General features: G+C 43.2%; 1 protein-coding gene across 1 annotated transcript in view; it reads right to left on the reverse strand.

Moving 5' to 3' along the window:
- LOC107303297 (sodium channel protein type 5 subunit alpha-like) overlaps positions 1–21908 on the reverse strand; it is a 62485-nt gene extending 40577 nt beyond the window's left edge. Inside the window, exons 1-10 of the mRNA XM_015832514.1 lie at positions 21675–21908; positions 18039–18157; positions 17633–17743; positions 16815–16943; positions 13988–14079; positions 13128–13337; positions 11797–11860; positions 10175–10316; positions 4157–4354; positions 533–688 (exon numbers count right to left, since the gene is read on the reverse strand). Coding sequence (XP_015688000.1) covers positions 533–688; positions 4157–4354; positions 10175–10316; positions 11797–11860; positions 13128–13337; positions 13988–14079; positions 16815–16943; positions 17633–17743; positions 18039–18157; positions 21675–21908 — 1455 coding nt within the window. The remainder of the gene's footprint in view (positions 1–532; positions 689–4156; positions 4355–10174; positions 10317–11796; positions 11861–13127; positions 13338–13987; positions 14080–16814; positions 16944–17632; positions 17744–18038; positions 18158–21674) is intronic.
- Positions 21909–27128: the final 5220 nt, after the last annotated feature.

A 27128-nucleotide genomic window follows, 5' to 3' on the forward strand; every position in this document is an offset into this window, starting at 1 on the left:
TTTCTTTTTTACAAAAAAGGAATATCAGATTGCACAGTATAGTTGACTGCTTTCCTGGGTCACAGAAAAAGATCTTGAAAGTCACTTTTCGAAGGTATAAATTTACTAAAAACTTCCATGAAAGGGTTTTTGGTCACCAACTGGTGATTACAAATTGCACATTGCAGTCAGTTTTTTTTTCAATTGGTACATTTTTTTCCACAGTTTTAAGATTCCAGTTTTGCATGAGTCTTTAGTTGTTCAGTTAGCAACACGGTTGTTAAGTGAATCTGGTTTCCCCATTGACTTTGCTTGTCAGAAGATCATAAAAGGGGATCACGTGAAACTCCCCCCCCCCGGACACTGCAACCGTCATAAATATGAACCAATTGCCAGGCATCTCAATTTTGATCACATGACCATGGTAATGCTGCAACGGTCATAAGTGTGAAAAATGGCCATAGGTCACTTTTTCCAGTGCCGTTGTAACTTCGAACAGTCACTAAATGAAGCATTGTAAGTTGAGAACTGTCTGTACTGTATATTAACATACTGTTTTCCGATGACTGTCATTTGAAGCTGGGCCCGAATCTTCCATTCCTAAGGACAGTTTCTTCATTCGGTTGCTTCGTTCTTTGTCTTCCTTAGATGCTGGAGACACTTCAAAGGAGCTATGAGACATACTGTCATTTTCTCTGGCGTTTAATTCCTAGATTGTGGAAAGAGCGAAAGGGAACTATACAATTCTGTTTTCACATACATGTTTTTTAAAAAAAGATTACTATTTAAAAGGACAGCTTCCCTGTATACAGCTGCTGGTTTACCCTGACTGTCTAAAAGACTCCCAAGTAATTGCAGTCTTTTCTCAATTGTAATATTTTCAATATATCTCCTTTTAAAAATATGTCTGGCATATCTTTGTAAATCCAAACCATATAACAGTGATGGCGAACCTTTTAGAGACCGAGTGCCCAAACTGCAACCCAAAACCCACTTATGCATCGTCGGGTGCCGGGTGGGTGTGGCCCATTGGGTGGGTGTGGCCCATTGGCTGGCTGTGGCCCATTGTGTGGGCGTGGCTGCGGTGATAACAGCAGACTGGGTGGGACTAAAAAGTTCAATCTATCGATTCCAACTTTGCAAGATCTTTTTTTTTCCCACGAGAAGTTGAAATTGACTGATTTATTGAACCTTTTTTTTTTTTTTTTTTTGCACACAGCAGCGGAGGCCTAAAGCGAAAAGGTTTTATAAAACCCAGCTGAAGGCCTAGGACTGGGGCGACGACGCGCATGCCCTCAGAGAGGGCTCTGCGTGCCGCCTCTGGCACCCATGCCATGGGTTCGCCACCACTGCCATATTATTATTATATTTATTATTATTATATATTATTATTATTATTATATTATTATATTTATATTTATACCCCGCCCTTCTCCCGTAGGACTCAGGGCGGCTTACAGCCAGTTTAAAAACAGTTTAATACAATACAATACAAAGTTTTAAAAAATCATTAAAAATAAATATTTAAATCGGCCGCTTCTACTAAAATTTGGCTAAAACCAATTTAAAATACCCCTAGGCCAGTCCTGCCCGCTGAAANGACGGCACCCTGATGAGGGCCTCTCTGTGGGAGCGTATCGGCCGGTGGGAGGCAATCTGTGGCAGAAGGCGGTCTCGGATGTAACCAGGTCCAATGCCATGGCGCGCTTTAAAGATGATAATCAACACCTTGAAGCGCACTCGGAAGGCCACAGGCAGCCAGTGCAGCTCGCGCAGTAGCGGCGTTACGTGGGAGCGACAGGTCGCTCCCATCACCGCTCGCGCGGCCGCATTCTGGACTAACTGGAGCCTTCAAAAGCATAACAAAACCTTCAAAAGCATAACAAAACAGTAGTCCTCCATCGCCTTCCCTAGCATTGTCTCCAAATATATTTATTTGAATTTTCTATCCTATTTTTCATACAGGAAGTTAAATGCCACATACATCATGTTCCCTCCTTGAAAATCTGAGTCACTTCCTTCTTCCTTTTTTTCCCTGGCACACATATAGTATATGTCCTTGGTCTCACTTCCTGGTAAGGTCTAGTTAGACTTGCTATCTCTATCAGAATTTCCTATAAATAAATCTCTTTTATGTTGTAGTCGCCAAACTTGCTTTAACTAGTTAAGCTAGATCAGTGGTGGCGAACCTATGGCACGGGTGCCAGAGGTGGCACTCAGAGCCCTCTCTGTGGGCACGCGCGCCGTCACCCCAGTCCTAGGCCTTCAGCTGGGTTTTATAAAACCTTTTCGCTTTAGGCCTCCGCTGCCATATGCAAAAAAAAAAAAAGGTTCAATCAGTCAATTTCAACTTCTCGCGGGAAAAAAAAGTTCTTGCAAAGTTGGAATTGATTGATTGAACTTTTTAGTCCCACCCAGTCTGCCGTTACCACCACAGCCACGCCCACCCAATGGGCCACACCCACCCGGCACCCTACGATGCATAAGTGGGTTTTGGGTTGCAATTTGGGCACTCGGTCTCTAAAAGGTTCGCCATCACGGAGCTAGATGATGTGATAAAAGTATTGTATAGGAATCATGGTGGTGCAGTGGTTAGAATGCAGTATTGCAGGCTAACTCTACATTCCCACAGCCAGGAGTTCAATCCTGACTGGCTCAAGACTTCCATCTTTCCAAGATCGGTAAAATGAGGACCCAGATTATTGGGGGCAATAGGCTGAATCTGCAAACACTTAGAGAGGGATTTAAAGTGGTATACAAGTGTAAGATCTGTGGGAAGAATCCAGAGAAAGAAAATTTTTGGGAAATATTAAAAAGGCAGAATATATTTCCTCAAAGGATTTTAAAGTCAGACACCAACAACAACACCCCAAGTCTCTCTGCCCCAAACAGAAACCAGGCCTGCAGAAATGCAGATGTGATAATCTTGTCAGAAAGATTGGAGCCAGGAAGCTTGGATTAGAAAAACAAAGATTCCTAGAAGCTACAATCCCTCACACACAAAATAATCCAATAGTCATCAGCCACAGCCACAGGGAAGCAGGATATGACCTTTAGGACATAATAGGATTAACCCACCACTCCCTGCTATATGTGGTCAGTTTTTCCAGATTAATCTTTTTGTCTGGCTCTCCTCTTCAATAAAACCTTTACAACCTTCTTTCTAAAGCAGTCTCCATTTTGTTTAATCCCAGCTTGGACTGGACCCTGATGAAGATTTTTCTTTCAACAGAGCTATTGCTATCATTGCTATGCAAGTCCAGGAAAGCCTGTGAAGGGGGTGAGCTCATCAAAAAAAAAGTCAATATGGCAGCCACAAACATACAATTGAAGACTCTCCCTATTTTCTGCACATTGTGAAGCATGTAAAAATGGGAGGAGCTTCAATTATATCAGGGGTGTCAAACTCAATTTCATTGAGGGCCGCATCAGCATTGTGGTTGCCCTCAGGGGGCCAGGTGGGTGTGGCCAGGGTGGGTGTGGCCTGCTGGGTGGGCGTGGATGGAGTGGGTGTGGCCTACTGGGTGGGCGTGGCCAACTCTACATCGTTCACGTCAAGGGGGCCTGTGGGGGCCTGGGCAGGAGTGGGACAGATCTGAGGGTCTCTGGCAGAAGGGGTGGGACCGGGGCAAGTGCCAAGGCATGGCCCACTGGAGGAGCCTCACTGTTCCTCTCAGACCATGCAAGGGGGGCTGGATGGTGGTGTGAGCTGCCCGGAGCCCTGGGCAGCAGAGGTCAAATGCCCAGCCTGGCCCTTGAGCACCTGCGGCACCAAACCCAGCCCCACTTCCTCAAGGCTGCTGCTTAAGGTTCTCCTGGTTCCTCGCTGTTTCCAGATGGCCTTGTGGAGCTAAGACTGAATGCGTTTCAGCATAGATGGCCACCACAAAATTGTACATTAGCTCCCGGCCGGCCTGGGCCAGGGCCAAGGCAGAGGGGGCCGTTCCCTCACTGTTTCCAGGATGGCTTCGCGGGCCACATGAAACCACTTCACGGGTTGCATCCGGCCCCCGGGCCTTGTGTTTGACATGTCTGAATTATATGGTTTAAACAACCAGCTTAACTTTTTGGACTAGCTCTGCACAGATTTATCCTGTTTGTCACAAGTGGAGGTTGTGATGTAGTGGCACAATGTTCTTTTAGTCATTTTAATGAAAGCAACCAGAGTTATAGACACCTCTTGCTCTTTTTTTAGCATTTCCATGGCTTCCCGGAATTTTCTCTCTTTGGCCTCTGTTTCAGCAATGGTGGCTTTGCTCTGTTCTTCATAAGCCATGGTAACCACAGCTAAGATTAGATTGACCAGATAAAACGAGCCCAAAAAAATGACCAGCACGAAAAACAGCATGTAGATCTTCCCAGATGCTCTTAGTGTCTGAAATTAGAAGAATATATTAACCAGTTGTGAGAAGTTTTATATGAAAATATATTTTATTCTTTATACTGTTTCCATCCTCCCTTTAAACATCAGCAGAATCGACAATGGTCTGAGAATCAGCATCTCCACTAGATAATTGACAGTCAAGCTGAAACAAGTAAAAACAGCAAATAGGGGAGAAATCCTTTACCCAAACTTCCTCAAACACCCAAATAAGTTACCTAGACCTAATCCACATATCAAAGGATAAGGTCTGCAAACACAAATAGGGTTAATTAAAATAGGTCTCCCAGTGGAACTGCATGTTTACAAAAATTAATAATATAAATAATAATAATAATAATAATAATAATAATAATAATAATAATAATAATAATAATAATAATAATAAAGTTGGAAGGGACCTTGGAGATCATCTAGTCCAACCCCCTGCTCAGGCAGGAACCCTACACCATTTCAGACAAATGGCTGTCCAGTCTCTTCTTAAAAACTTCCAGTGTTGGAGCATTCACCACTTCTGGAGGCAGGTTGTTCCATTGGTTAATTGTTCTAATTGTCAGGAAGTTTCTCCTTAGTTCTAGGTTGCTTCTCTCCTTGATTAGTTTCCATCCGTTGCTTCTTGTCCTGCCTTCAGGCGCCTTGGAGAATAGCTTGACTCCCTCTTCTTTGTGGCAGCCCCTGAGATATTGGAACACTGCTATCATGTCTCCCCTCGTCCTTCTCTTCGTTAAACTAGACATACCCAATTCCAGCAGTCGTTCCTTATATGTTTTAGCCTCCAGTCCCCTAATCATCTTTGTTGCTCTTCTCTGCACTCTTTCTAGAGTCTCAGCATCTTTTTTACATCGTGGTGACCAAAACTGGATGCAGTATTCCAAGTGTGGCCTTACATAGACACACACACCCCTCAAGTGTCACATAGACACTTCCATACCAGGATAAGCTCCCCTATAAAAGTCTGTAGCTGTACCCCATTTCTCTGCAGCTGTCCCTAAAGGCAAACTGTTTACTTTTAGGAATAAATATTTCTCCTTTCCTCCTAGCTGTCTGGATCTCATTTTTATTTATCCTTGTGCAACCCCAGCTTGAGTTGGAACCCCAAATTATTCTTCTGGTGCAATCTTTGATTAGCATTTAAAGAATAACAGAGTTGGGAGGGACCTTAGAGGTCTTCTAGCCCAACCCCTGCTCAAGCAGGAGACCCTACCATTCCAGACAAATGGCCATCAAATCTTTTCTTAAAAACCTCCAGTGATGGAGCACCCACAATTTCTGGAGGCAAGCTGTTCCATTGATTAATTGTTCTCATTGTCAGGAAATTTCTCCTTAATTCTAGGTTGGTTCTCTCTTTCCAGCACTTAACTTCATGTCCTGCCCTCAGGTGCTTCAATTTTAACCATTCACTCCTAGTTATTCCTATTCAAAAGCTGTATGGTATCCATCAGTGCAATCAAGATTTATGGTGGATTGAAAAATCAGCAATCTGGGAATCCCTTTTTTAATATTGGTGATTAAGTTTTATAATTAACGTCTTGAAATAACAACGGGTGGAGACATTAATAAAGTTTTAGCTCCTTTATTAAATCAAAACAGGATGCCTAAAAGATTACTTCCATAGGTCCCGCTGTGCTGCCTCACCATGTTGATGGTGGGGTCACTGAGCACCAATGAAGATGGTATTTTCTATAGCAGGGGTGTCAAACTGCCGGCCCGTGGGCCAGATACATCATAGCAAAACCGCGTCTAACCCATTGCCGGCAATGGGAAAAAAGTCATGATATGTCACGTCACGTCACGTGAGGTTGCGAGTTTGACACCCCTGCTCTATAGGATCTTTACCCAAGGTGCAAAGGTCATCCTAGGTAGCCAGCTAAAGCAAGCAAGCAACTATATTTGTACATCTGTCTCTGAGGGAGATAGATAGGTTTTCAATTTTGATAAATAAATATTGGGAAGCAGCAGAGATATTGGAAGATGCTGAAGGCAGAGATTGATTTTATTCAATCAGAATTGAGCTGGAAGGGATCTTGGAGGTCTTCTAGTCCAGTCCCTTGCCCAAGCAGGAGACCCTATACCAGGGGTAGGCCACCTTGGCTCTTTTGTGACTCGTGGACTTCAACTCCCAGAATTCCTGAGCCAACCATGCTGAGGGGAAAAGGAGAGGTTTCCAAGCTGAGCCATGCTGGCTCAGGAATTCTGGGAGTTGAAGTCCACGAGTCATAAAAGAGCCAAAGTTGCCTACCCCTGCCCTATACTATTTCAGACAAGTGGCTGTCCAGTCTTTTCTTAAAATCCTCCAGTGATGGAGCATCCATTCCACTGGTTAATTGTTCTCACTGTTAGGAAGTTTCTCCTTAATTCCAGGCTGCTTCTCTCTTTGATTAGTTTCCATCCATTGCTTCTTGTCCTGCCTTCAGGTGCTTTGGAGAAGAAGCTGACACCCCTCTTCTTTGTGACTATCCCTCAAATATTGGAATACTGCTATCATGACACCTCTACTCCTTTTTTTTCTCCAGACTAGCTATATATCCGCTCTTCATATGTTACCGACAATGGTCAAGGGATCATTTCACATTGCATGAGAGAAGGCAAAAGGGACACTCCTTCTGCATTTCACTAAGAAAGCCACATGGATAGACAAGTTAGGGGTGTGACCAAAGGAAGTTATTTGATTAGGTCAACTGGGTCACGCTGTGGATCACCCTCAGGAAAACAGCAATCTAGAATGTTTCATTGTCCTTATGAAAACGTATATGTCTCTCAGGAAGTCACAACATGAGAAAAACACGGTGAAACAGACTAGGTCTACTTCAGCACAGGAGGAAGACAAAGGCGTACACTCCTTAGCTGAACGGGGTAATAAAGATAAATGAATACTTCTGCTCAGAGCTTTTTTTCTCATAGAACACCCAGCACCTTTTTTGGATGGAACCTTGTAGGGTAGGCAAGGCGGGTTGTATGACGTGTGTGAGTTCTGGCACCTTTTTTTTTTTTTTTAGAAAAAAAGCACTGCTTCAGCTAGATCAGATCATGTCTGGATCTGCAAGCATTCTTTCCCAATAATGTAATGTGCTTTGCATTATATGTAGTCTATTGTACTTTAACAAACACTTCTGGGGTATTTGGAGGGGGTGGGGTAATTATGGGCAAGGACTCTGGATTAAATTCATTTGTTCAACTTGTTTTAGGCCACCCTCCACTTCAAAAGCCCCCTGGTTGTCTTAGGTCAGGGGTAGGCAACCTTGGCTCTTTTATGACTCGTGGACTTCAACTCCCAGAATTCCTGAGCCAGCCATGCTGAGGGGAAAGGGAGAAGTTGCTATGCTGAGCCATGCTGGCTCAGGAATTCTGGGAGTTGAAGTCCACGAGTCATAAAAGAGCCAAGGTTGCCTACCCCTGGCTTAGGGCCTATCAATTTCACAGGGTTTTTGTTATGGTGAGAGAGAAAAAAATGGAGGAAGGAATGCTATATTCACTACATTGAATGAATGAATGAATGAATGAATGAATGAATGTTGAATTCTATTCTGACCTTAAGCATGAAAGCCAGCTGGATTACTTTGGGTCAATCACCAGAAGTCAAGTGAGTTCTAATTCTGCCTTAGGCATGAAAGCTGGCTGGGTAACTTTCAGCCAATCACCAGGAGATGGTGAGTTCTAATCTTGCCTTAGGCACAAAAGTCGGCTGGGTGACTTTGGTCCAATCACTCAGCCCAACCCACCTCATAGGGTTGTTGTCTTTATTGGGAAAATAGGAGGAGGAAGGAGATATATTTGCATCCTGGAGTTGTTTATAAAAAAATAATAAAGGTGGGATATAAATGAAATGATCTTGGGACTATTCATTAAAGCCTTGTACTCCTGCCTCTTGAAGGCTACCCAGCAGACAAAAAATGGCTGGGCCTATTTATTACTGTCCTGTTCCTTAAGTGAAGAGATAAGTCTACTTTTGCAACACCCCAAATCTGAAGGTAGAGTCTAACAGTAGGACTGACCCAAGCTATCCTACATCTTGACCAACTTTAGGTGTTCAAAATCAGGGGTATAAAAACTGTGCAATGAACATCAGATTATACGTAAAACCTTTGCTCAGCATTCTTTTAATACTCCAAAATAAGAGGAACTGGGCGAAACTACAAGTTGTAGACACTAAACATTATCTCCATTAAAACTTTCAGGGTATTTCCCACAATTTCACATTGCCTACATGTCTAGCCACTTCTCAAGCTGTAGGGATCCCCCCAATCTATGGGAGATTTCCCAGTGTGGATCCATTGACCCCATGTAGTTTAATCTGTTTATCAATCTCAGGAGGAGATCAGAACAGGGAAAAAGAGTTGTGAACACTCCCGCACTTCAGGCTGCAGGTGGTCGCCATAATTAAAAATACTCCCCTGGGTTAAAAAATATTCATGCACTCTTCTGTTACTTTAGGTTGCTTGGGGGGCAGAGATGGTATGTAAACATTTTATTAAATCAGTAAATAAACTCTGCAATCAGGGCGATAAAGAACAAACACCAGCAGCTAAGCAGAGAACTAGGCAATAGGTTTCATCTGACAGAATAGTTTTTGCACAGAGAGAGCTTTGTATGAGTAAATGTCTATGGAGATTCTCCGTCATCCAGATCATGGTTGTCCCAAAGATGTTTTTCCAAAAGGCAACTGGACTTGCTTGATTCTTTTTTCCCTTGAAAACAGTCCTTTCAGCAGCCCCAAGTGTCATGGTTCCAAAAGAAGAAGCTCTTCAAAGAACTTTGAGGCATTGTTTACCTTAAAGAATCTTTAATTTGCAACATAGCTTCTGCACGTACATAGAGAAGCCAAAATCTGAATTCTCCTCCCCCAAACACACAGTATCAAAGCATAACTCACTCCTTCATTTAACAGTCATTAATCACATTCTCCAATTAGTTTGAAGTGTGAACTTTCCCTCCCGTTATCTCCTCTTATTACAACCAACCTTGAAGAATACTCTACTGAGATATTGTTATGGCTAGTTAGTCCCCAAGCACATTCTTCCCCCTTCCCTCCAGCACCATCTAACTTTAACTCTAAAAGTAATACATAGGTCAGTGGTGGCGAACCTATGGCACGGGTGCCAGAGGTGGCACTCAGAGCCCTCTCTGTGGGCACACGCACCGTTGCCCCAGTCCTAGGCCTCCAGCTGGGTTTTATAAAACCTTTTCGCTTTAGGCTTACACCGCCGTGTGCAAAAAAAAAAAAAGATTCAATCAATCAGTCAATTTCAACTTCTTGCAGGAAAAAAAAAGATCTTGCAAAGTTGGAATTGATTGATTGAACTTTTTAGTCCCATCCAGTCTGCCGTTACCACCGCAGCCACGGCCAGCCAATAGGCCACACCCACCCAATTGGCCACACCCACCCAATGAGCCACACCCACCCGGCACCCGACAATGCATAAGTGGGTTTTGGGTTGCAGTTTGGGCACTCGGTCTCTAAAAGGTTCGCCATCACTGACATAGGTTAAATAGGAAATGTCTGCATCTTCATATATTGTCAAGTAAGAACATCCGATGTTAGCAGCATTGACACCAAGAAGACTCCACACCCATTTTATACTCTGATTCAGCTGGCTCCGAGGATACAGATATACCCACTCAATGATTCTCAGAGTGCTAATGAGCAGAGGACTGCAAAGAATATAAATCCTTCTATTCCCCACCATTGAGTCAAAACTGAAGAAGCTTTTTGAATGAGAAGAGAAATGTTTACAAGGGAAAAACAAGCAGCTTTGGGGCTTTGCCTAAATGGATAGCAGGGTGCGAAGAAATAGAACAAGGGCTCCACACACACACCTGTTGGTAGAGGCGTTCCCAGTAGTCTTGTGTCATGAGGCGGAACAATGAAAGAAAAGCCCAGCCGAAAGTATCAAAACTGGTGAAACCATAATCAGGATTTTCTCCGACTTTCAGACACACATATTGTGGTGGACAGGAGCTAAAAGAGACAATGGTTTCATTTAGAGTACAGGTAATCCTCTCTTAATGACTGGAATTAGGACCAACAACTCTATCTCTAAGTCAGGGGTCTTCAAACTTGGCCCTTTTATGACTTGTGGACTTCAACTCCCAGAATTCCTCAGCCAGCCATGCTGGCTGAGGAATTCTGGGAGTTGAAGTCCACTAGTCATAAAAGGGCCAAGTTTGACGACCCCTGATCTAAGTGGTTAAGTGAGGACCTAGAGCAGGGGTAGGCAACCTTGGCTCTTTTATGACTCGTGGACTTCAGCTCCCAGAATTCCTGAGCCAGCCATGCTGAGGGGAAAGGGAGAGATTTCCAGGTTGAGCCATGCTGGCTCAGGAATTCTGGGAGTTGAAGTCCACGAGTCATAAAAGAGCCAAAGTTGCCTACTCCTGACCTAGAGGGATCCAAGATACTTCCGGAAAATGTCTCCAGATCAATCCCCCCCCCATCACAGTTAGGGCTTGGCCTAAATATGAGGTCACACCAGCTAAGAAAAAAAATCTCTGCTACCAGTATATGAGTTTCCTAAATGAAAGGACTGTATTTTGCTATAAATGTTTTTTATGTTCTTCGTTATGCATTTACTGCTTGAGGGATACTGTGAAACTCATCATCTGCTCTACTTTTGCTTCCCTAGATTTGACTTTTGTATTCAAGTAAATAAGTATTTTGGTTTTGTGGCCTCACGGGAGAGGATGCTAGTCCTCATGTTTCTCTTACAACTCTTTGAACTAGAGACTCCTACGTAGGATGGCTTTAAGCACTAAACTAAAGGTGAGTTTGTAGGCTGTTTGGACAGTTAAAATTTATATGATGCAGGCTTTTAAGGTTTTTTTCCTGCTGCTCTTCACTACTATAACCAGCAGTTTTATTTGTCCTCTATTGGGATTTTATTTTTTTATTGTTAGCTGCTCTCTCGTAATGGCTCAGTTGCAGAATCCAAATTTAATGAATATAGCTAGTCCTCAATTTACAACCATTTATGTAGTGACCAATTGAAGTTACAACAGCACTGAAAAAAAAGTGACTTATGACCATTTTTCACACCTATAACTGTTGTAGCACCCCAGGATCATATGATCAAAATTCAAACGCTTGGCAACTGGCATGTACTTATGACGGTTGCAGTGATTCCCCTTTTGCGACCTTCCAACAAGCAAAGTCAAATGGGGAAACCAGATTCCCTTAACAACTGTGTGACTAACTTAACAACCGAGTGATCCACTTAAGTACTGTGGCAAGAAAGGTCATAAAATGGGACATAACTCACAGCTGTCTTGCATGGCGATAGAAATTTTGCACTCAATTGTGGTCGTAAGTGGAGGACTACCTGTGGTCTCAGCTGAAGCAATAGGAAAAGTTTTTTCAAGATTCTTATCCAGTTGAAATGCAGACTCTTAGTTTCCAAACCAAGGCGGAAATTTTCAAACAAATAATAGCTGGACCTACTTACCCTCCATCGGAGCCATTTCGACACAGCAAAAAGTCTTCAGTGCCATTTTTCAGTTGGTAATTTTCTGCAAAATCAGAAAGACCAGCTCTATAAATAATGGAAGAGCTTCTTGGGCACAAGGTTTTTGATTGTGAAAACATTAGGATGTCCTGAAAACAAAGCAGCCCTGTTTTTCCAAACTTGCTTCCGTTCCATCCTCTCCCGATTCTTCTGAAGCATCTTTCTCCTCTTATTCGGCCAAAAATACATCTTTGTCCCTCTGTCTTGGACACGTTATGTTTTTAAATCCAAAATTTCTAATGTGCATTGATGCAGGAAAGTAGCTTTCTGCAGCGTATCCTGAACGCAACCCTTTTTTAATAATAATAATTTATTATTATTATTATTATTATTATTATTATTATTACTACTACTACTACTACTACTACTACTACTACTACTACTACTACTACTACTACTACTACTACTACTACTACTACTATTTCAACCTTCCCTGGAACCTCCAGTAGATCAGGTTGGGGGACGAGTCCGTCCTTTGGGATATGGTAAAGCCTGTAATGGCTGTCCAGGCTCTCCTTAAAAACTTCCAGTGTTGGAGCATTCACCGCTTCTGGAGGCAGGTTGTTCCACTGGTTAATTGTTCTAACTGTCAGGAAGTTTCTCCTTAGTTCTAGATTGCTTCTCTCCTTGATTAGTTTCCCCCCTTTGCTTCTTGTCCTGCCTTCAGGCGCCTTGGAAAATAGCTTGGCTCCCTTTTCTTTGTGGCAGCCCCTGAGATATTGGAATGCTGCTATCATGTCCCCCTTCATCCTTCTCTTCATTAAACTATATCCAATTCCAGCAGCCTTTCCTTATATGCTTTAGCCTCCAGTCCCCTAATCATCTTTGTTGCTCTTCTCTGCACTCTTTCTAGAGTCTCTACATCTTTTCTACATCGTGGTGACCAAAACTGGATGCAGTATTCCAAGTGTGGCCTTACCAAGGCGTTGTAAAGTGGTATTAATACTTCATGTGATCTTGATTCTATCCCTCTGTTAATGCAGCCTAGCACTGTGTTGGCTTTTTTGGCAGCTGCAGCACACGGCTGGCTCATATTTAAGTGATTGTCCACTAGGACTTGTTCTTAAGAACAAGTACATGGTTTTAAATAAAAAGCTCAAGACAGACCCCAGCCAATCTCCCTACATCCTGAAGTTTTCTAAGTCCCAAATATGGAACTGAATTCTTAATGCTTTATTCTGGGATATTTTTTCCACTTTCCATACGTCGCCCAAACAGGAGGCCCAAATATATAATGATTAATCGTCATGGCAGAAGTCAAGGTATCTTACCTTCAGTGTTGGTGAAAATCTCATAGGAAATGTTACTTATGCTCTGATTGATAAATTCCGTATAGTTCCTGACACATTTCTGCTTCAGATGTCCCTTGAAGAGTTGGAGGCCAATGAGGGCAAAGACGCTCAAGCAGAAAACGGTCAAAATCATCACATCTGTGAGTTTCTTCACCGACTGGATCAAAGCGCCCACAATGACCTTCAGACCTGCACACAGACACAAGAACGAAAGAAAAGCCAAGGTCACAAGAGCTGGAGAACATCAATGCTAGTGATGTTGCCTAGTTTGGATAATGAAATGTCTTCAAGAAAACAACCAAGCTCAGAGGACAACAGGGACCCCTCAGACCGGGGCACATTTAATCTCAATATAAAATAAGATGTTGAGATTCTAGAAGGAGTGCAGAGAAGAGCAACAAAGATGATTATGGGGCTGGAGGTTAAAGCATATAAGGAACGGTTGCTGGAATTGGGTCTGTCTAGTTTAATGAAGAGAAGGACAAGGGGGGACATGATAGCAGTGTTCCAGTATCTCAGGGGCTGCCACAAAGAAGAGGGAGTCAAGCTATTCTCCAAAGCACCTGAAAGCAGGACAAGAAGCAATGAATGGAAACTAATCAAGGAGAGAAGCAACCTAGAACTAAGGAGGAATTTCCTGACAGTTAGAACAATTAACCAGTGGAACAACCTGCCTCCAGAAGTTGTGAATGCTCCAATGGAGATGTTTAAGAAGAGACTGGACAGCCATTTGTCTGAAATGGTCCTGCTTGAGCAGAGGGTTGGACTAGATGAACTCCAACAACTCTGTTATTCTGTTATTCTTATAACCATGAGAAATTATTCCAAAAGTTTCATACCTGGGACAATGGAAATCGTTTTCAAGGCTCTCAACACTCGGAACATCCGAAGAACAGAGACGTTTCCCAGCTCAATAAAGTCTCCTATATACCTGTAACGTCAACATAGGGCAAATGTCAGTGTTAGTGCCATCTTTAGAACTGGATATGGGGGTTGACTCTAGCTTTGTTTAAACTCCCATTAAACATCATTAGTCACTGGAGAAAAACATTTTTCAGGAATTGGGCAAATCCAACCTCTGTGCAGGCCAGCAACAAAATTATTATTATTATGGTCTGTCACACAGTCAGCCAGATTTACAGACTGGATTTGGCATTTTTTGTCAACCTGTTGAGTCCTTCCCAAGGTCCTGGGATACGCAGAGGCTGCCATTGAATAATTCTAAATGAGGTATCATCGTATGAGGTAAACTGTTCCAAGTAAAGCTGCCTATTGCAATTATTCTTAAATTTATTTGCTGCCTATCTTATCATGGGGACACTCTAGGCCAGACATGTCAAACACAAGGCCCGGGAGCCGGATGCGGCCTGTGAAGTGGTTTCATATGGCCCGCGAAGCCATCCTGGAAACAGTGAAGGAACAGCCCCCGCTACCTTGGCCCTGGCCCAGGCCGGCCGGGAGCTAATGTACAATTTTGTGGTGGCCATCTATGCTGAAACGCATTCAGTCTTAGCTCCACAAGGCCGTCCGGAAACAGTGAGGAACCAGCCCCTGCCGTGTCGGCCCCGCCCCCTGGGTGCATGCTGGGGAGGTGTCACCCTTTGTGAGGAATGAAGAAATGGACCATGCCTTGGCGCTTGCCCCAGTCCCACCCCCTTCTGAAAGAGACCCTCAGATCTGTCCCTCTCCTGCCCAGGCACCCACAGGCACCCTTGACGCGAACGATGTAGAGCTGGCCATGCTCACCCAGTAGGCCACACCCACTCCATCCATGCCCACCCAGTAGGCCGCACCCACCCTGGCCACACACATCCGCCCCCACCGAGGGCAACCACAATGCTGATGCGGCCCTCAATGAAATTGAGTTTGACACCCCTGCTCTAGGCGGCAAATAAATTTAATAATAATTGAACTGATATTTTTGCAAAATAAATAAATGCAAAAAAACAAATGCAAAACTGAGAAATGCAAATAAATGCAAAAACTAGACACAAGTGGAAAATTTGACATCTGGGGATTAATTGCTCACGGAGACCCATAATTGCCTCTTTGGTTTCATTTCAGGAGGGTTTATGGGCTTAAAATGTGACTCTTCTTGTCAGAAATTCAAAATATTGATCCGTTTTTCTTCCTTGACATGAAAATGCAGGCTTGGGAACATTTCCATATTGGGTGTGGGGGGGGGGGAGATGCCTAATAGCCAGGCTGCCGGGCAATTAAAAACTTGGAAAATTGCCAGAAAGGATGACAATTTCACTGTCATATTTTAGTGGCATAAACATCAGTGTTTCTCAACCTTGGGTGGACTTCAACTCCCAGAATTCCCCAGCCAGATGCAGAGAACAAATGGAACCACATTTACTGATAGGTCATCTTGGATTACGAAGAGACTATAGTATAGTCCTCAATTTACAACTATTAAATGCTGGTAGACTGTTTGACCAACCATATTATTATTGTTGTTATAATATTTTTCAGTAGTGTTGTTATTACAGTGGCACCTTGGTACTCATTATTAATTGGTTCCGGGAGACATAGTAAGTATCAAAAATGATAAGCACTGAACAAATTTTTCCCCTAAGGAGTAACGTCGTGAGTCACAAGGCAGTTGACACCAATAAGTTCTAGCTTGTGTGTTGCGTACCAAACAAACAATGAGCACTGGGACAAAATTCTCATGTCAAAATGCATTGAGTACCACATTCGATGAGTTTCAAAGCAGTTGAGCGCCAAGGTACCTCTGTATTTTGTACTTTGTTCTCTATTTTATTTTACCATGGATACCAACAAGATTGGAGAGATAAAGAACTCCCATTAAACAAACAAACAATAAATAAATAAATAAATAAACAAATACTGTCTACTCTTGAGGGAAAAGATAAAACCCCAAGTGGCCTCAATGGCTCTCAGAGAGAGTGCTAATGACGAGATGACTGCAAATAAATATGATCCTTTCATTCCCCCCCACACTTCATCCTGTCAGAACTTATCCTTTCATTTCCCCTCCCGACCATTCAGTCAGAATGGATTAAGCTTCAAGGATGAGAAGCAAAACTTTTCCTCTTCTTCCTCAAGGATAAACAGTCCAATTGCTTTTTGAAAAAGACCTTTGAAACCACTGTGACTGGATGACTGAGAATCTCCTAACACAGTGGTGGCGAAGTCTCCTAACACAGTGGTGGCGAACCTATGGCATGCGTGCCAGAAGTGGCACTCAGAGCCCATTCTGTGGGCATGTGCTCCATTGCCTCAGCCCCACCTCCCCCTGCGGCCCCCTCATCAGCAGCCCCCCCCTTGAGGAGAGTCGCCCCCGAGCACGACCTGCACAGAGCAGTGCAGCCAAGGACATGGCCGCCAGGCAGTGGGGACAAGACTCCGCCCTCACACCGTTGCGCACAGTTGATGCTGAGGGGCGCGAGCGGACGGTGTAACTGCCATGGTGCTGCTGGGCCACCTGGGTGATCTGCAGCGGGCTGTGGAGGTGGTGGGTGGCCCTGCGACTGGGCAGAGCGGGGCGGGGGGCGCGAGGTGGGAGTCGGGCCAGTTTTTGGGCACTCGGTCTCTAAAAGGTTCGCCATCACTGTCCTAACAAATCCTGAGGGAAAAAAATTAAGGAGACCAGTTCAATTAGCTGTAGGTTAATCAAAGGGGGAGGGTGCCACTTACGCCATTAGAATGACACTGAAATCCAGCCAGTTCCACGGGTCTCTGAGGAAAGTGAACTCATTCAAACAGAACCCTCTTGCCAGAATCTTGATTAGACATTCAAAAGTATAAATGCCAGTGAACGTATACCTGAGTAGAGGAAAAACAGGTCAACGGAGATCTTGGATGTCCCTGCCCATAAGAATATTTTGTGAGAATGCCAGATCGCACCTAGAGCGCTTGGTGGAATTCTCCTGGGAACCTCACATTTATGCCTACAAGTAGATCCCAATATGACCATTCATACAGCAATCCAGCCTTACCCAGCCCCTCAGTCACCCCATGCTCTGCATAATGACCGCAACAGAGAGAGCAGGGATTGCATGGATGCCTTGCTTAATGACAGCAACAACTTAATGTCCGTTATTCTGGTTGTAAGTCAAGGACTGTTTGTACTTTTGTTGTCTTGCAACATAGCTCTCTCCAGGAAGTAGTAGAAAACTTTGGGTTGGTTCAGCAAAAGGATACAGAGAAACTAAAAATGGGGTAAAAATTAATAACCTGGCAGTTCAAAAGCATGCAAATGCGACTAGATAAATAGGTACCACTTTGGTGGGAGGTTAACAGCGCTCCATGACGTTATGCTGGCTACATGACTGCAGAAATGTCTTCAGACACCGCTGGCTCAATAGCCTTGAAATAGAGATAAGCAGCGCCCCCAAGAATTGGCAACAACTAGCGGAATAAAATCCGCAGGGACTCTTTTACTTTTTTTACCTTTTTTTTAATGAAATAATGCATTATAATGAAAGTGGAATAATAGTGCTAAAGCTACTTACTCAACATATTTGCTTGAAGAGTTCTCTTTGCTGTTTGTTTGCGATGAATCCGAAAGAGCCATGAACACGCAATTAGTTAAAATAGTGAGCATGATAAACCAAGTAAACAATGTGAATTATAGGAGTTCAGGAAAATGATGTTTTGGGAACATGACACTAGTCCTCAGTATCCATAGCCTACAAATACTGCCCACATAAAATTATTGCTCTTGGATAGATCCCCGTTCCTGATTTATTTAAAAGAGATACAAATTAATAGCTCTGAACTATTTTGGGGATAAATTATTTAAACTCTAGACACTAAGCATTTTCTTGCATTTTTCCTAGAGAACATAGGTACTTTCTCATAAAAAAAAATGCCAGAATGAAAACAGAGGAGGAAAAAAAGCAATTATGTAAAGGATATGAATGAATTAAAACTTTAATTGTCATCCGCCTGATTCGGTGGAAAGGACTCAAGATGTACAAAGCATTTGTGGCAGTAAATCGAAAGATTGTTTTTCCTTTGTTCAAGACCATAAATGTCTGCAGAAGAAAAGTAAGAAATTAACTAGAGAGACTCTTGCTCCCCAAGTATGTCATTTTATAAACAGCGCCATCTACAGGCAGTCCTTGATTATGACCACAGTGGAGACCAGAATTTCTCCTGCTAAACAAGTGGTTCTCAACCTTTTTAATGCCGCGACCCCAACCGGTCGTAAGTCGAGGACTAAACCGGTCGTAAGTCGAGGACTAAACCGGTTGTAAGTCGAGGACTAAACCGGTCGTAAGTCGAGGACTAAACCGGTCGTAAGTCGAGGACTACCCAACCAGTCGTAAGTCGAGGACTTTCCCTGCCCGGGAGCGCCGCGCATGCATGGTTCCGCCCCCTGCGCCGGCCGAGGCGTAGCTGGCAAGCAGCAGAGATGGAGCAGGCCGACCACCAGCTGGCCCAGCTCAAGGGAGGTAAGGCACCCGCCTGAAAAGGGGAAAAAAATGGCGGACAGCCTTGCTTGGCGACCCCGTGAAATGGTCGATCGACCCCAAATGGGGTCGCGACCCATAGGTTGAGAACCGCTGTGCTAAACGATGCAATCATTAAGTCAGTTGTGCCTGATTTTGTGACTTCTTTTGCTGCATTTGTTAAACAAATCACTGCATTAAGCGAATCCAGCTTCTCCCATTGACTTTGCTTGTCGGAAGCCAGCTGAGTGGGTTGCAAATAGTGATGGTGTGACTGTGGAAGACAACTAGGCTGAGCCTGAGGGAGGGGTCAAACGTGTCATCCGTCTCAAGTCACAAGAAATCTAAGCCCAGCCCACCTTGAATTCCATTCATTCTTATCTACTCGCCAATTCGCTTCAACTTTTAGTAGTTCAGATTCTTGTAGAGAGCATAAACTTGCAATAAACCTTTATATTCATTTAAACTTCCTGGACGTCCTGATTTTAGAAGAGTCGTGGTGGCACAGTGGTTAGACTGCAGAATTGCAGACTAACTCTGCCAATTGCCAGCAGTTCGATCCTAACTGGCTCAAGGTTGACTCAGCCAGTCAACTTACCATCTCATCCTTCCAAGATGGTAAAATGAGGATCCCAGATTGTTGGGGGGGGGCAATGTGCTGACTCTATAAACTGCTTAGAGAGGGCTGTAAAGCACTATGAAATGGTATATATAAGTCTAGGTGCTGTTGCTATTTTCCCGTGCTTGTCAGTGACTCTAGGATTCTGCAAGCATGGTAAATACACATGAGTGTTCCCAGTTCCCGAGCACCCAAATTTTGATCACATGGGGATATTGCAACAGTCAACAGTCAAGTGTGAGAACTGGTTGTAAGTCTTTTTCTTCAGCACCGTCATCTTCAAATGGTCATTAAACAAATGGCTGTAAGTCAAGGATTACCTCTATTCCCAAAGGGAAAGTTAGGCATACAGGTGGGTTGTTTCAGGTTTGCAGACTACAAAAGTCACAGTCAAGGAATAAAAATGTAGAACAGTGTTTCTCAGCCTTGGCAACTTGAAGATGAGTGAACTTCAACTCTCAGAATTTTCCAGCCAGCGATGGCTGGTTGAAGAATTCTGGAAGTTGAAATCCACACATCTTCAAGTTGCCAAGGTTGAGAAAGATGGATGTGTGTGTGACCATTTCAGTGGATATGTTTGGAAGGAAGGGATGGAATATCCAGAACTTTGGAATATTGGAGAGTAGTGAAACAGAATGATTAAAAATTCAGAGCAACGCCACTGAAGCAGACTTGAACTTAGAAAATTAAACTGGGTTCTCAAACTTTGCAGAAACCTCAACAGTCCACCAATGTCTGGCAGAAACAAAGTGATGAACAATGCTCAGATTGAGCTCCTATTGCTTTGTCTGTGAGGGCTGGATTAAAACTTGTGCCTGCCTCCCCTTTCTAATTTCTGAGAGGGACCCAACCAGTGGTGGGATTCAAATAATTTAACAACTGGTTCTCTGCAGGGGGGAGGCAGGGAGGGAGGTGTGGGGGTTGCTGCCAAGAGGCAGGTGGAGGGGGGGAGCTGCCCCATGCACCCCACAACTGCTTACTGTGCCGGACCTGGCACCGGACCTGGTTACCTTCGAGACCGCCTCCTGCCACAGATTACCCCCCACCGACCTGTACGCTCTCACAGAGTGGGTCTCCTCAGGGTGCCGTCGGCCAGGCAGTGCCGGCTGGCGACCCCAAGGGGGAGGGCCTTTTCTGTGGGAGCTCCCACCCTCTGGAACGAACTGCCCCCAGAGATCAGGGTGATTCCTGATCTCCCCTCCTTCCGCCGCGCCCTCAAGACGTGGTTGTAGGTCGTTCGCCCTGACCGGATCCCCTAAAATATCCCCAAAATTAATGAAAATTAACCTGTAAGAGTTTATAAAGCAAAATTAACTTAAAATTGACCCACATATATTGTGTATGTTAGTTTTTTATCATTTGTCAGCCGCCCTGAGTCCGAAAGGAGAAGGGCGGGATATAAATGCAATTAATAAATAAATAAAATAAATAAAGGGCCCCCCACAGCCAGGTCCACCATGCCCCGACACCCGTCGCATCTCGCCTCTTTGGTAGTGACTTCTCCCACTTTCTCCTTCTTCCTCCTTTGAACAGCGCTTCACTCCCATTACTGCTTTTTCAGTCTCAGAGTTTTGTCCAAAGCCTGTGCAGAGGTTCTTTGGAAACGAAGCCCCACAGCAATCGGATGGGGTGGGAACCATTCCTTCCGCTTTTGGACCGGCTCCGAAATGGGCTGGAAGGAGCAGTCCGAGGACTCCAATCTGGCTTTGCAGCATGCAAGGGGATTGGAGGCACGTGAACGCACGCTAGTCTGGCATCTCAAAAAAACATTTATTTTTTTCCCCTTGCTGGATTTTCGCTGCCATACTGTTTAACTTTCTTTAAAGTTTACTTGATGCAGAAGGGCAAATTTTAAAGAAAGTTAAAACAGTATGGCACCAAAAATCCAGCATGGGGGTGGGTGGAAATCCTGGTTTCACATACGGGGAAGGTTTTTCGCTGCCAGACTGTTTAACTTTCTTTAAAGTTTACTTGATGCAGAATGCGGATCCTTCCCCCTTGCAGGGGGGGGGAGGAGGAGGAGGAGGAGGAGGAGGAGGAGGAGGAGGAGGAGGATGACGACGACGACTATGGAATTTTTGGTACTCTCTGAACTTGATTATTGGCTTGAAGATGCTTCATTACCCAAAGCACTCGTGATGTTACCTTGTTTGGGCAATGGAACATCTGCAAGAAAACAGCCAAGTTCAGGGAACACCAAAAACTCGTCATAGAAATGGTTTTCTATTTTCTGGCTAGCAATGTTCCTGATGTCCCAGTCCAATCTGAGCCTTCCTAGTGGTCTCCCTTCCAAGACCTATTGAGAATTGACCCTGATTAACTTTTTGAGATCAATGAAGTTTGCATAGATGCTGGCTAGATAAGAATTTCAAGCAGGCATTAACAAACTAATCTCATTTTTCTCCAAAAGCATCATCACAACATACGTGTGTTTTTCTTATGATACTAATGCTCCCATTGATTCACCACAAGCTACTGTACCTTGTGATCATGATAATAGGGGTCAAGATCTTCCAAGGGTTCTCCAATAAGTTCCACAGGAGGGTTTCCATAAAGGGCAGGGACTTTCTGGCAAGCCTGAAGATCAAGCTGAGGCCTCAGCTTTTCTGATGGTGGCAAGTCTCTCTTGGCCACAATACGTTTCTTGATGGTGGCCAAAGACTCCGGAGTGAACCGGTGGAAGTTTTCTGCACCCAACAATCCTCCAGTAGCCATTTTTGCATCGTTCTTGTTATGGAATGATAAAAAGATGGGTAGATTAGCCACTCGGCTGCCACATGCTCTTTGACGGGCATAATGAGAAAGCAGAGTGAAAAAGCATGCAAGGAAACCAATCAATATCATAAATATATACTGAAATAGGACTACAGTAGAGGCCCCCAGCCGTTTGGGCACCAGGGACCAGTTCCATGGAGAAAGGTTTTTCCACAGACTGGAGAGTGCGTGGTTTTGTGTGCTGCCTGCATCCCATGGATGGGGCTTTGCTTGTTTCCATTGCCTGGTTGCTGGCATGCCGCGGCCTGGTGCTGGTCCACAGACCGGAGGTTGGGGACCCCTGGACTATAGTACAGATCGCCTTTGAATTAAAATGGCAATTGAGCCCAAACTTTCCCTTGCTAAGCAAGACAGCTGTTAAGTGAGTCATGCCCCATTTTATGACCTGTCAGAGCCTCCTTTTGACTTCATGACTTTTTTTTGTACAGTTGTTAAGTCAGTAACACGGTTGCAAAGTGAATCTGGCTTCCCCATTGACTTTGCTTTTCACAAAAGAGGATCACGTGAGCCTGGGACGCTGCGACCGTCATAAATATGAACCAGTTGCCAACTGCCTGAATTTTGATCACGTGAACATGGGGGTGCTATAGCAGTCATACGTGTGAAAAATACTCATGTCAGTTTTTCAGTGCCTTTGTAACTTCAAATGGTCACTAAACAAAGTTATAAGTCAAGGATGATACAAAACAGTGACATGAAAATGTTTGGGAAATATGATCCCATGAGCCTCACACCTACTCATTGAATTCTTCCCTTTCAACATGTTATGCAGAGTACAGGAGACAGAAACAACAAACTAAAGATAATAAATTTATGGAGTAAGAAATAAACAAATGTCTAGCTTACACCAACTTTCTTCACTATACCTCTCCACAACTTTCCATCCTGGCTTCCATCATCACCATAATAATAATAGTAAAGTTGGAAGGGACCTTGGAGGTCATCTAGTCCAACCCCCTGCTCAGGCAGGAAACCCTGTACCATTTCGGAGAAATGGCTGTCCAGTCTCTTCTTAAAAACTTCCAGTGTTGGAGCATTCACCACTTCTAGAGGCAGGTTGTTCCACTGGTTAATTGTTCTAACTCTCAGGAAGTTTCACTTTATACATTGATTTTTGAGGAATTCTTGGTGGTCTCTAAGCTTGGTTGTTTTCTTGCAGACATTCCATTACCCTACTTGGTAGCATCATCAGTACAAGTGAGTGTGGGCTTTGCTACCTATTTTTGCCCTCATAATGTTATCTAGTTCTGTAATAAAACATCTACGAGCAAAAAAAACAACAACCAAGGTCAGAGAGTACCAAAGATTTCACAGTTCACAGTATCTTTTCTTCTACTGATTTTTAATTCTCTAAATTTCACTTTTTAAGATCTCCTCAGCTTCACCCAATCATGTTTTTCTATCTTTCCATACCAATTTGATTCATTCACTCTTCCTTCAAATATTTGTTTTGTGATTCAGTCCTTATTCATTCCCTCAGCATGGCCAAACCATGCAGTATTTACAGACTAATTCTGAAGACAGGACAAGAAGCAACGGATGGAAACTAATCAAGGAGAGAAGCAACCTGGAATTAAGGAGAAATTTCCTGACAGTGAGAACAATTAGTCAGAGGGACAGATTGCTTCCATAAGTTGTGGATGCTCCACTACTGGAAGTTTTAAAAAAGAGATTGGACTGATGTTTGTCCAGAATGGTCTAGGCCAGGGGTAAGCAACCTTGGCACTTTTATGACTCGTGGACTTCAACTCCCAGAATTCCTGAGCCAGCATGGCTCAGCTTGGAAACTCTCCCTTTCCCCTCAGCATGGCTGGCTCAGGAATTCTGGGAGTTGAAGTCCACGAGTTGAAGAGCCAAGGTTGCCTACCCCTAGCGTAGGGTCTCCTGCTTGAGCAATGGGTTGGACTAAAAGACCTCCAAAGTCAACCTCTTCTCCAAAGCACCTGAAGGCATGAAAAGAAGGAACGGATGGAAACTAATCAAGGAGTGATTCAACCTAGACCTAAGAAGAAATTTCCTGATAACTAGAACATATAATCAATGGAACCACTTGCGTCCAGAAGTTATAAGTGAGCACTGAATATTTTTAAGAAGAGACTGGACAGTCATTTGTCTGAAATGGTATAGGGTTTCCTGTCTGAGCAGGGGGTTGGATTAGAAGACCTCCAAAGTCCCTTTCAACTCTGATATTCTGTTGTTCTGTTTTACTAATCACTAGTAAATTATTTTTTTTACTAGTCACTAATTTTTACTATTATTATTTTATTATTATTAAATTTATTTGCCATTCATCACATGATTCAATGTGACTCCAAGCTGCTTAATTCAACCTACATTCATCCAGAATTATAAAACACAATTGTAATAATATGTCATCATTTATAAAGATCTTCTAAAAACCATGGGGTGTGGGCAGGGGTCCTATACAGTTCCCTAAGAGTTAAAATGTTCCAAAGTTAAGAAACTAATCTTGGATTTTTTTTAATTTTTTCATTCATTTGCACAAAATAACAGCCCTTGTTAATCATCAGCTTAGATGCCGTTTTTACATGCATGTCAAATAAGTAACCATTTCATAAGCAAATTATATCCATATTTTAACATTTCGCCAGGTACATTTGCAGCCCATCAAAGCAGAAACATTTTCAACATAGTACTGAAAACATTCCAGTCTAAATCAGTCCATTGCACGTACTTCCTTTTTGGTGGGATGTAGGCAATCACACAGACTCACAATTTTAGCTTGTATAGAATAACACATGATATTTAGGGAACATTTGGCAGCATGTGTGACATGTACACAAAATGCAACAGTATTATTCTTACTCTCAGCAGGAAATGTTGCAGGTAGCATTAGTGGTAAGTTAGCTTCTAGATAGCCTCTTACTAAAAAAAAATGGGTTACAACTATTTATTTTCTAGATTTGTTCCCTTTACACGTTATTTCTTCTCATTCTTTTTTTCAAATGAAGAATACAACTGACCTGAATGTATTCTCTTCCAAAGGCAACCAATAAACCTCATTCAAGATTTACTGCTGTTTTTATTGCTCAAGACAAATGGGATGATGGGACAAGGGTAATTTGAAAAGCTAGGTTTGAATTATGTATGGCTTGATATCACTCTTAGATCAGGCAACGAGGGAATACTGTAATGGCTCAAATCTCTCCTTTGCCAAACTGAAGACACCCATTAGTTAGTAGCTGTGATGATCTGACCAAATGATGCCTAGTAATAGTAATTATAATTACGCCTCATAATAATCCAGCAATTTGGGCAAAAGTTTGCTTTGCTCTGGATGTCCATGCTGATGTTCAGACACGGATGGAGGTGAAATTCCTGAAGGATTTTAGCATCACATTGTTGGACACATCTCTGCACCAGGGCACAGGTGGTCCTCAAGTTACAGCCACAACCGGGATCAGAATTTCCAGCTGCCATGCACCCAAATTTTGATCACATGATCATGGGTACCCTGTAAGTACAGGGACCAGTTGTAACTCACTTTTTTCAGTGCCATTGTAACTGCGAACAGTGGCCAAATAAATGAGTCAAGGACTACCTGGAAAATACTGATGTGACCTATTTAAAGCACTGAGATCACTGAGGGAGATTCTCCTATTTTAAAAACAGGAAAATATCTACTGGATTTGACTGAAACCTTTTTTTTCCCACGGAAGTAAACAGGGGCCTCTGTGAAGCCCACAAGGAGACACAAGATGCAGAAGGATACTGTTCATAGCTTCTCCCGTCTCCACTCCTGTTCTCCATACAGGCAGTCCTCGACTTACAACCGCAATTGAGCCCAAAATTTCTGCTGCTGTGAAACATTTGTTAAGTGAGTTTTGCCCCACTTTACGATTTTTCTTGTTATCTGAATCACTGCAGTTGTTAAGTGAGTAACATGGTTGTTAAATGAATCTGGTTTCCCCATTGCTTGTCAGGAGGTCACAAAAGGGGATGATAGGACACTGCAACCATCATAAATGTGAATCAGTTGCCAAACACTTGAATTGTGATCATGGAACCATGAGGATGCTGCAATGATTGTAAATGTGGGGGGAAAAATTCAATGCCGAACAATCACTAAATGAACTTTTGTAAGTTGAGGATTATCTTTTATCTGAAAGATCCCCCTTTAAAGATATTTTCAGGGAAGCCATTAAAATTTGGTTATCCATCAGACTTTGAAGGCTGGAAAGTTATGATCCTTGATCCCTCTGGCACTGAACAGTCTCTTTTTGACTACTCGAGGTCTTTATTAATGTTCCCAGTGACTTATAGATGTTGTATGAATGCTGCTAAAATTGGATGTTCTTGCTTTGACAACATATGGAGATGCAGCCATTTTCCTTCTTATGTTTTACTCTTAGAATTAGATGATACTGGGGGAGAGGAGGAGGAATGTGCATGGGAGTTTAGTTAGACATAACAATATCATAACTAGTGTGAGAACCAAGGTTTTTTGAAATAAGAGATGATAAGAAATGGCAGGTTGAAGAACTGGAGGGAAAGCCTGCATTTCAAACTAATTGGAGAATGTGATTTATGTCTGTTAATTAGAGAAGGGAATTGTGCTTTGATATTATGTGCTCAGGGGAGGGGAATTCAGATTTTAGCTTTGCCTATGTACATGCCGATGTATGCTACTCGAATAAAGATTCTTTAAGGTAAACAATGCCTTGAAGTTCTTTGAAGAGTTTCATCTGTCGGAACCATGACATGTTGATTACAATAGGGTGGGGTGAAGTACCAGAATAGACAGGATTATAAGCCAACATGAGCAAAGAGATTGAGAATTCTGAGATGTTTTTAGACATTTTTATGTAACTACCTACAGATAGTTCTTGACATAGCCATTTGTTTAGTAACCACTCCTCACATTTATGACTGTCACGGTATTGCTATGATCACATGATCAAAATATGGTTGCTTGGCAATCTGCAATAATTTGCAGTGGTTTGCAACATTATGGGGTCACGTGATAATGATATGTGACCTTCCCAGATGACCTCTGACCAATAAAGTCAACGGGGATGCAAGATTTGCTCAACAACCACAGGATTCACTTAACAAACATAACAAAAAAGGTTGTAAAATCAGGTGCAACTCACCTAGCACTCGCTTTGCTTAGCAACAAAATTTCTGGTCCCAATTACG

This window comes from Protobothrops mucrosquamatus, unplaced genomic scaffold (genome assembly GCF_001527695.2).
Source record: "Protobothrops mucrosquamatus isolate PMUCROS unplaced genomic scaffold, P.Mucros_1.0 scaffold5, whole genome shotgun sequence".
NCBI classification, from domain to species: domain Eukaryota; kingdom Metazoa; phylum Chordata; class Lepidosauria; order Squamata; family Viperidae; genus Protobothrops; species Protobothrops mucrosquamatus.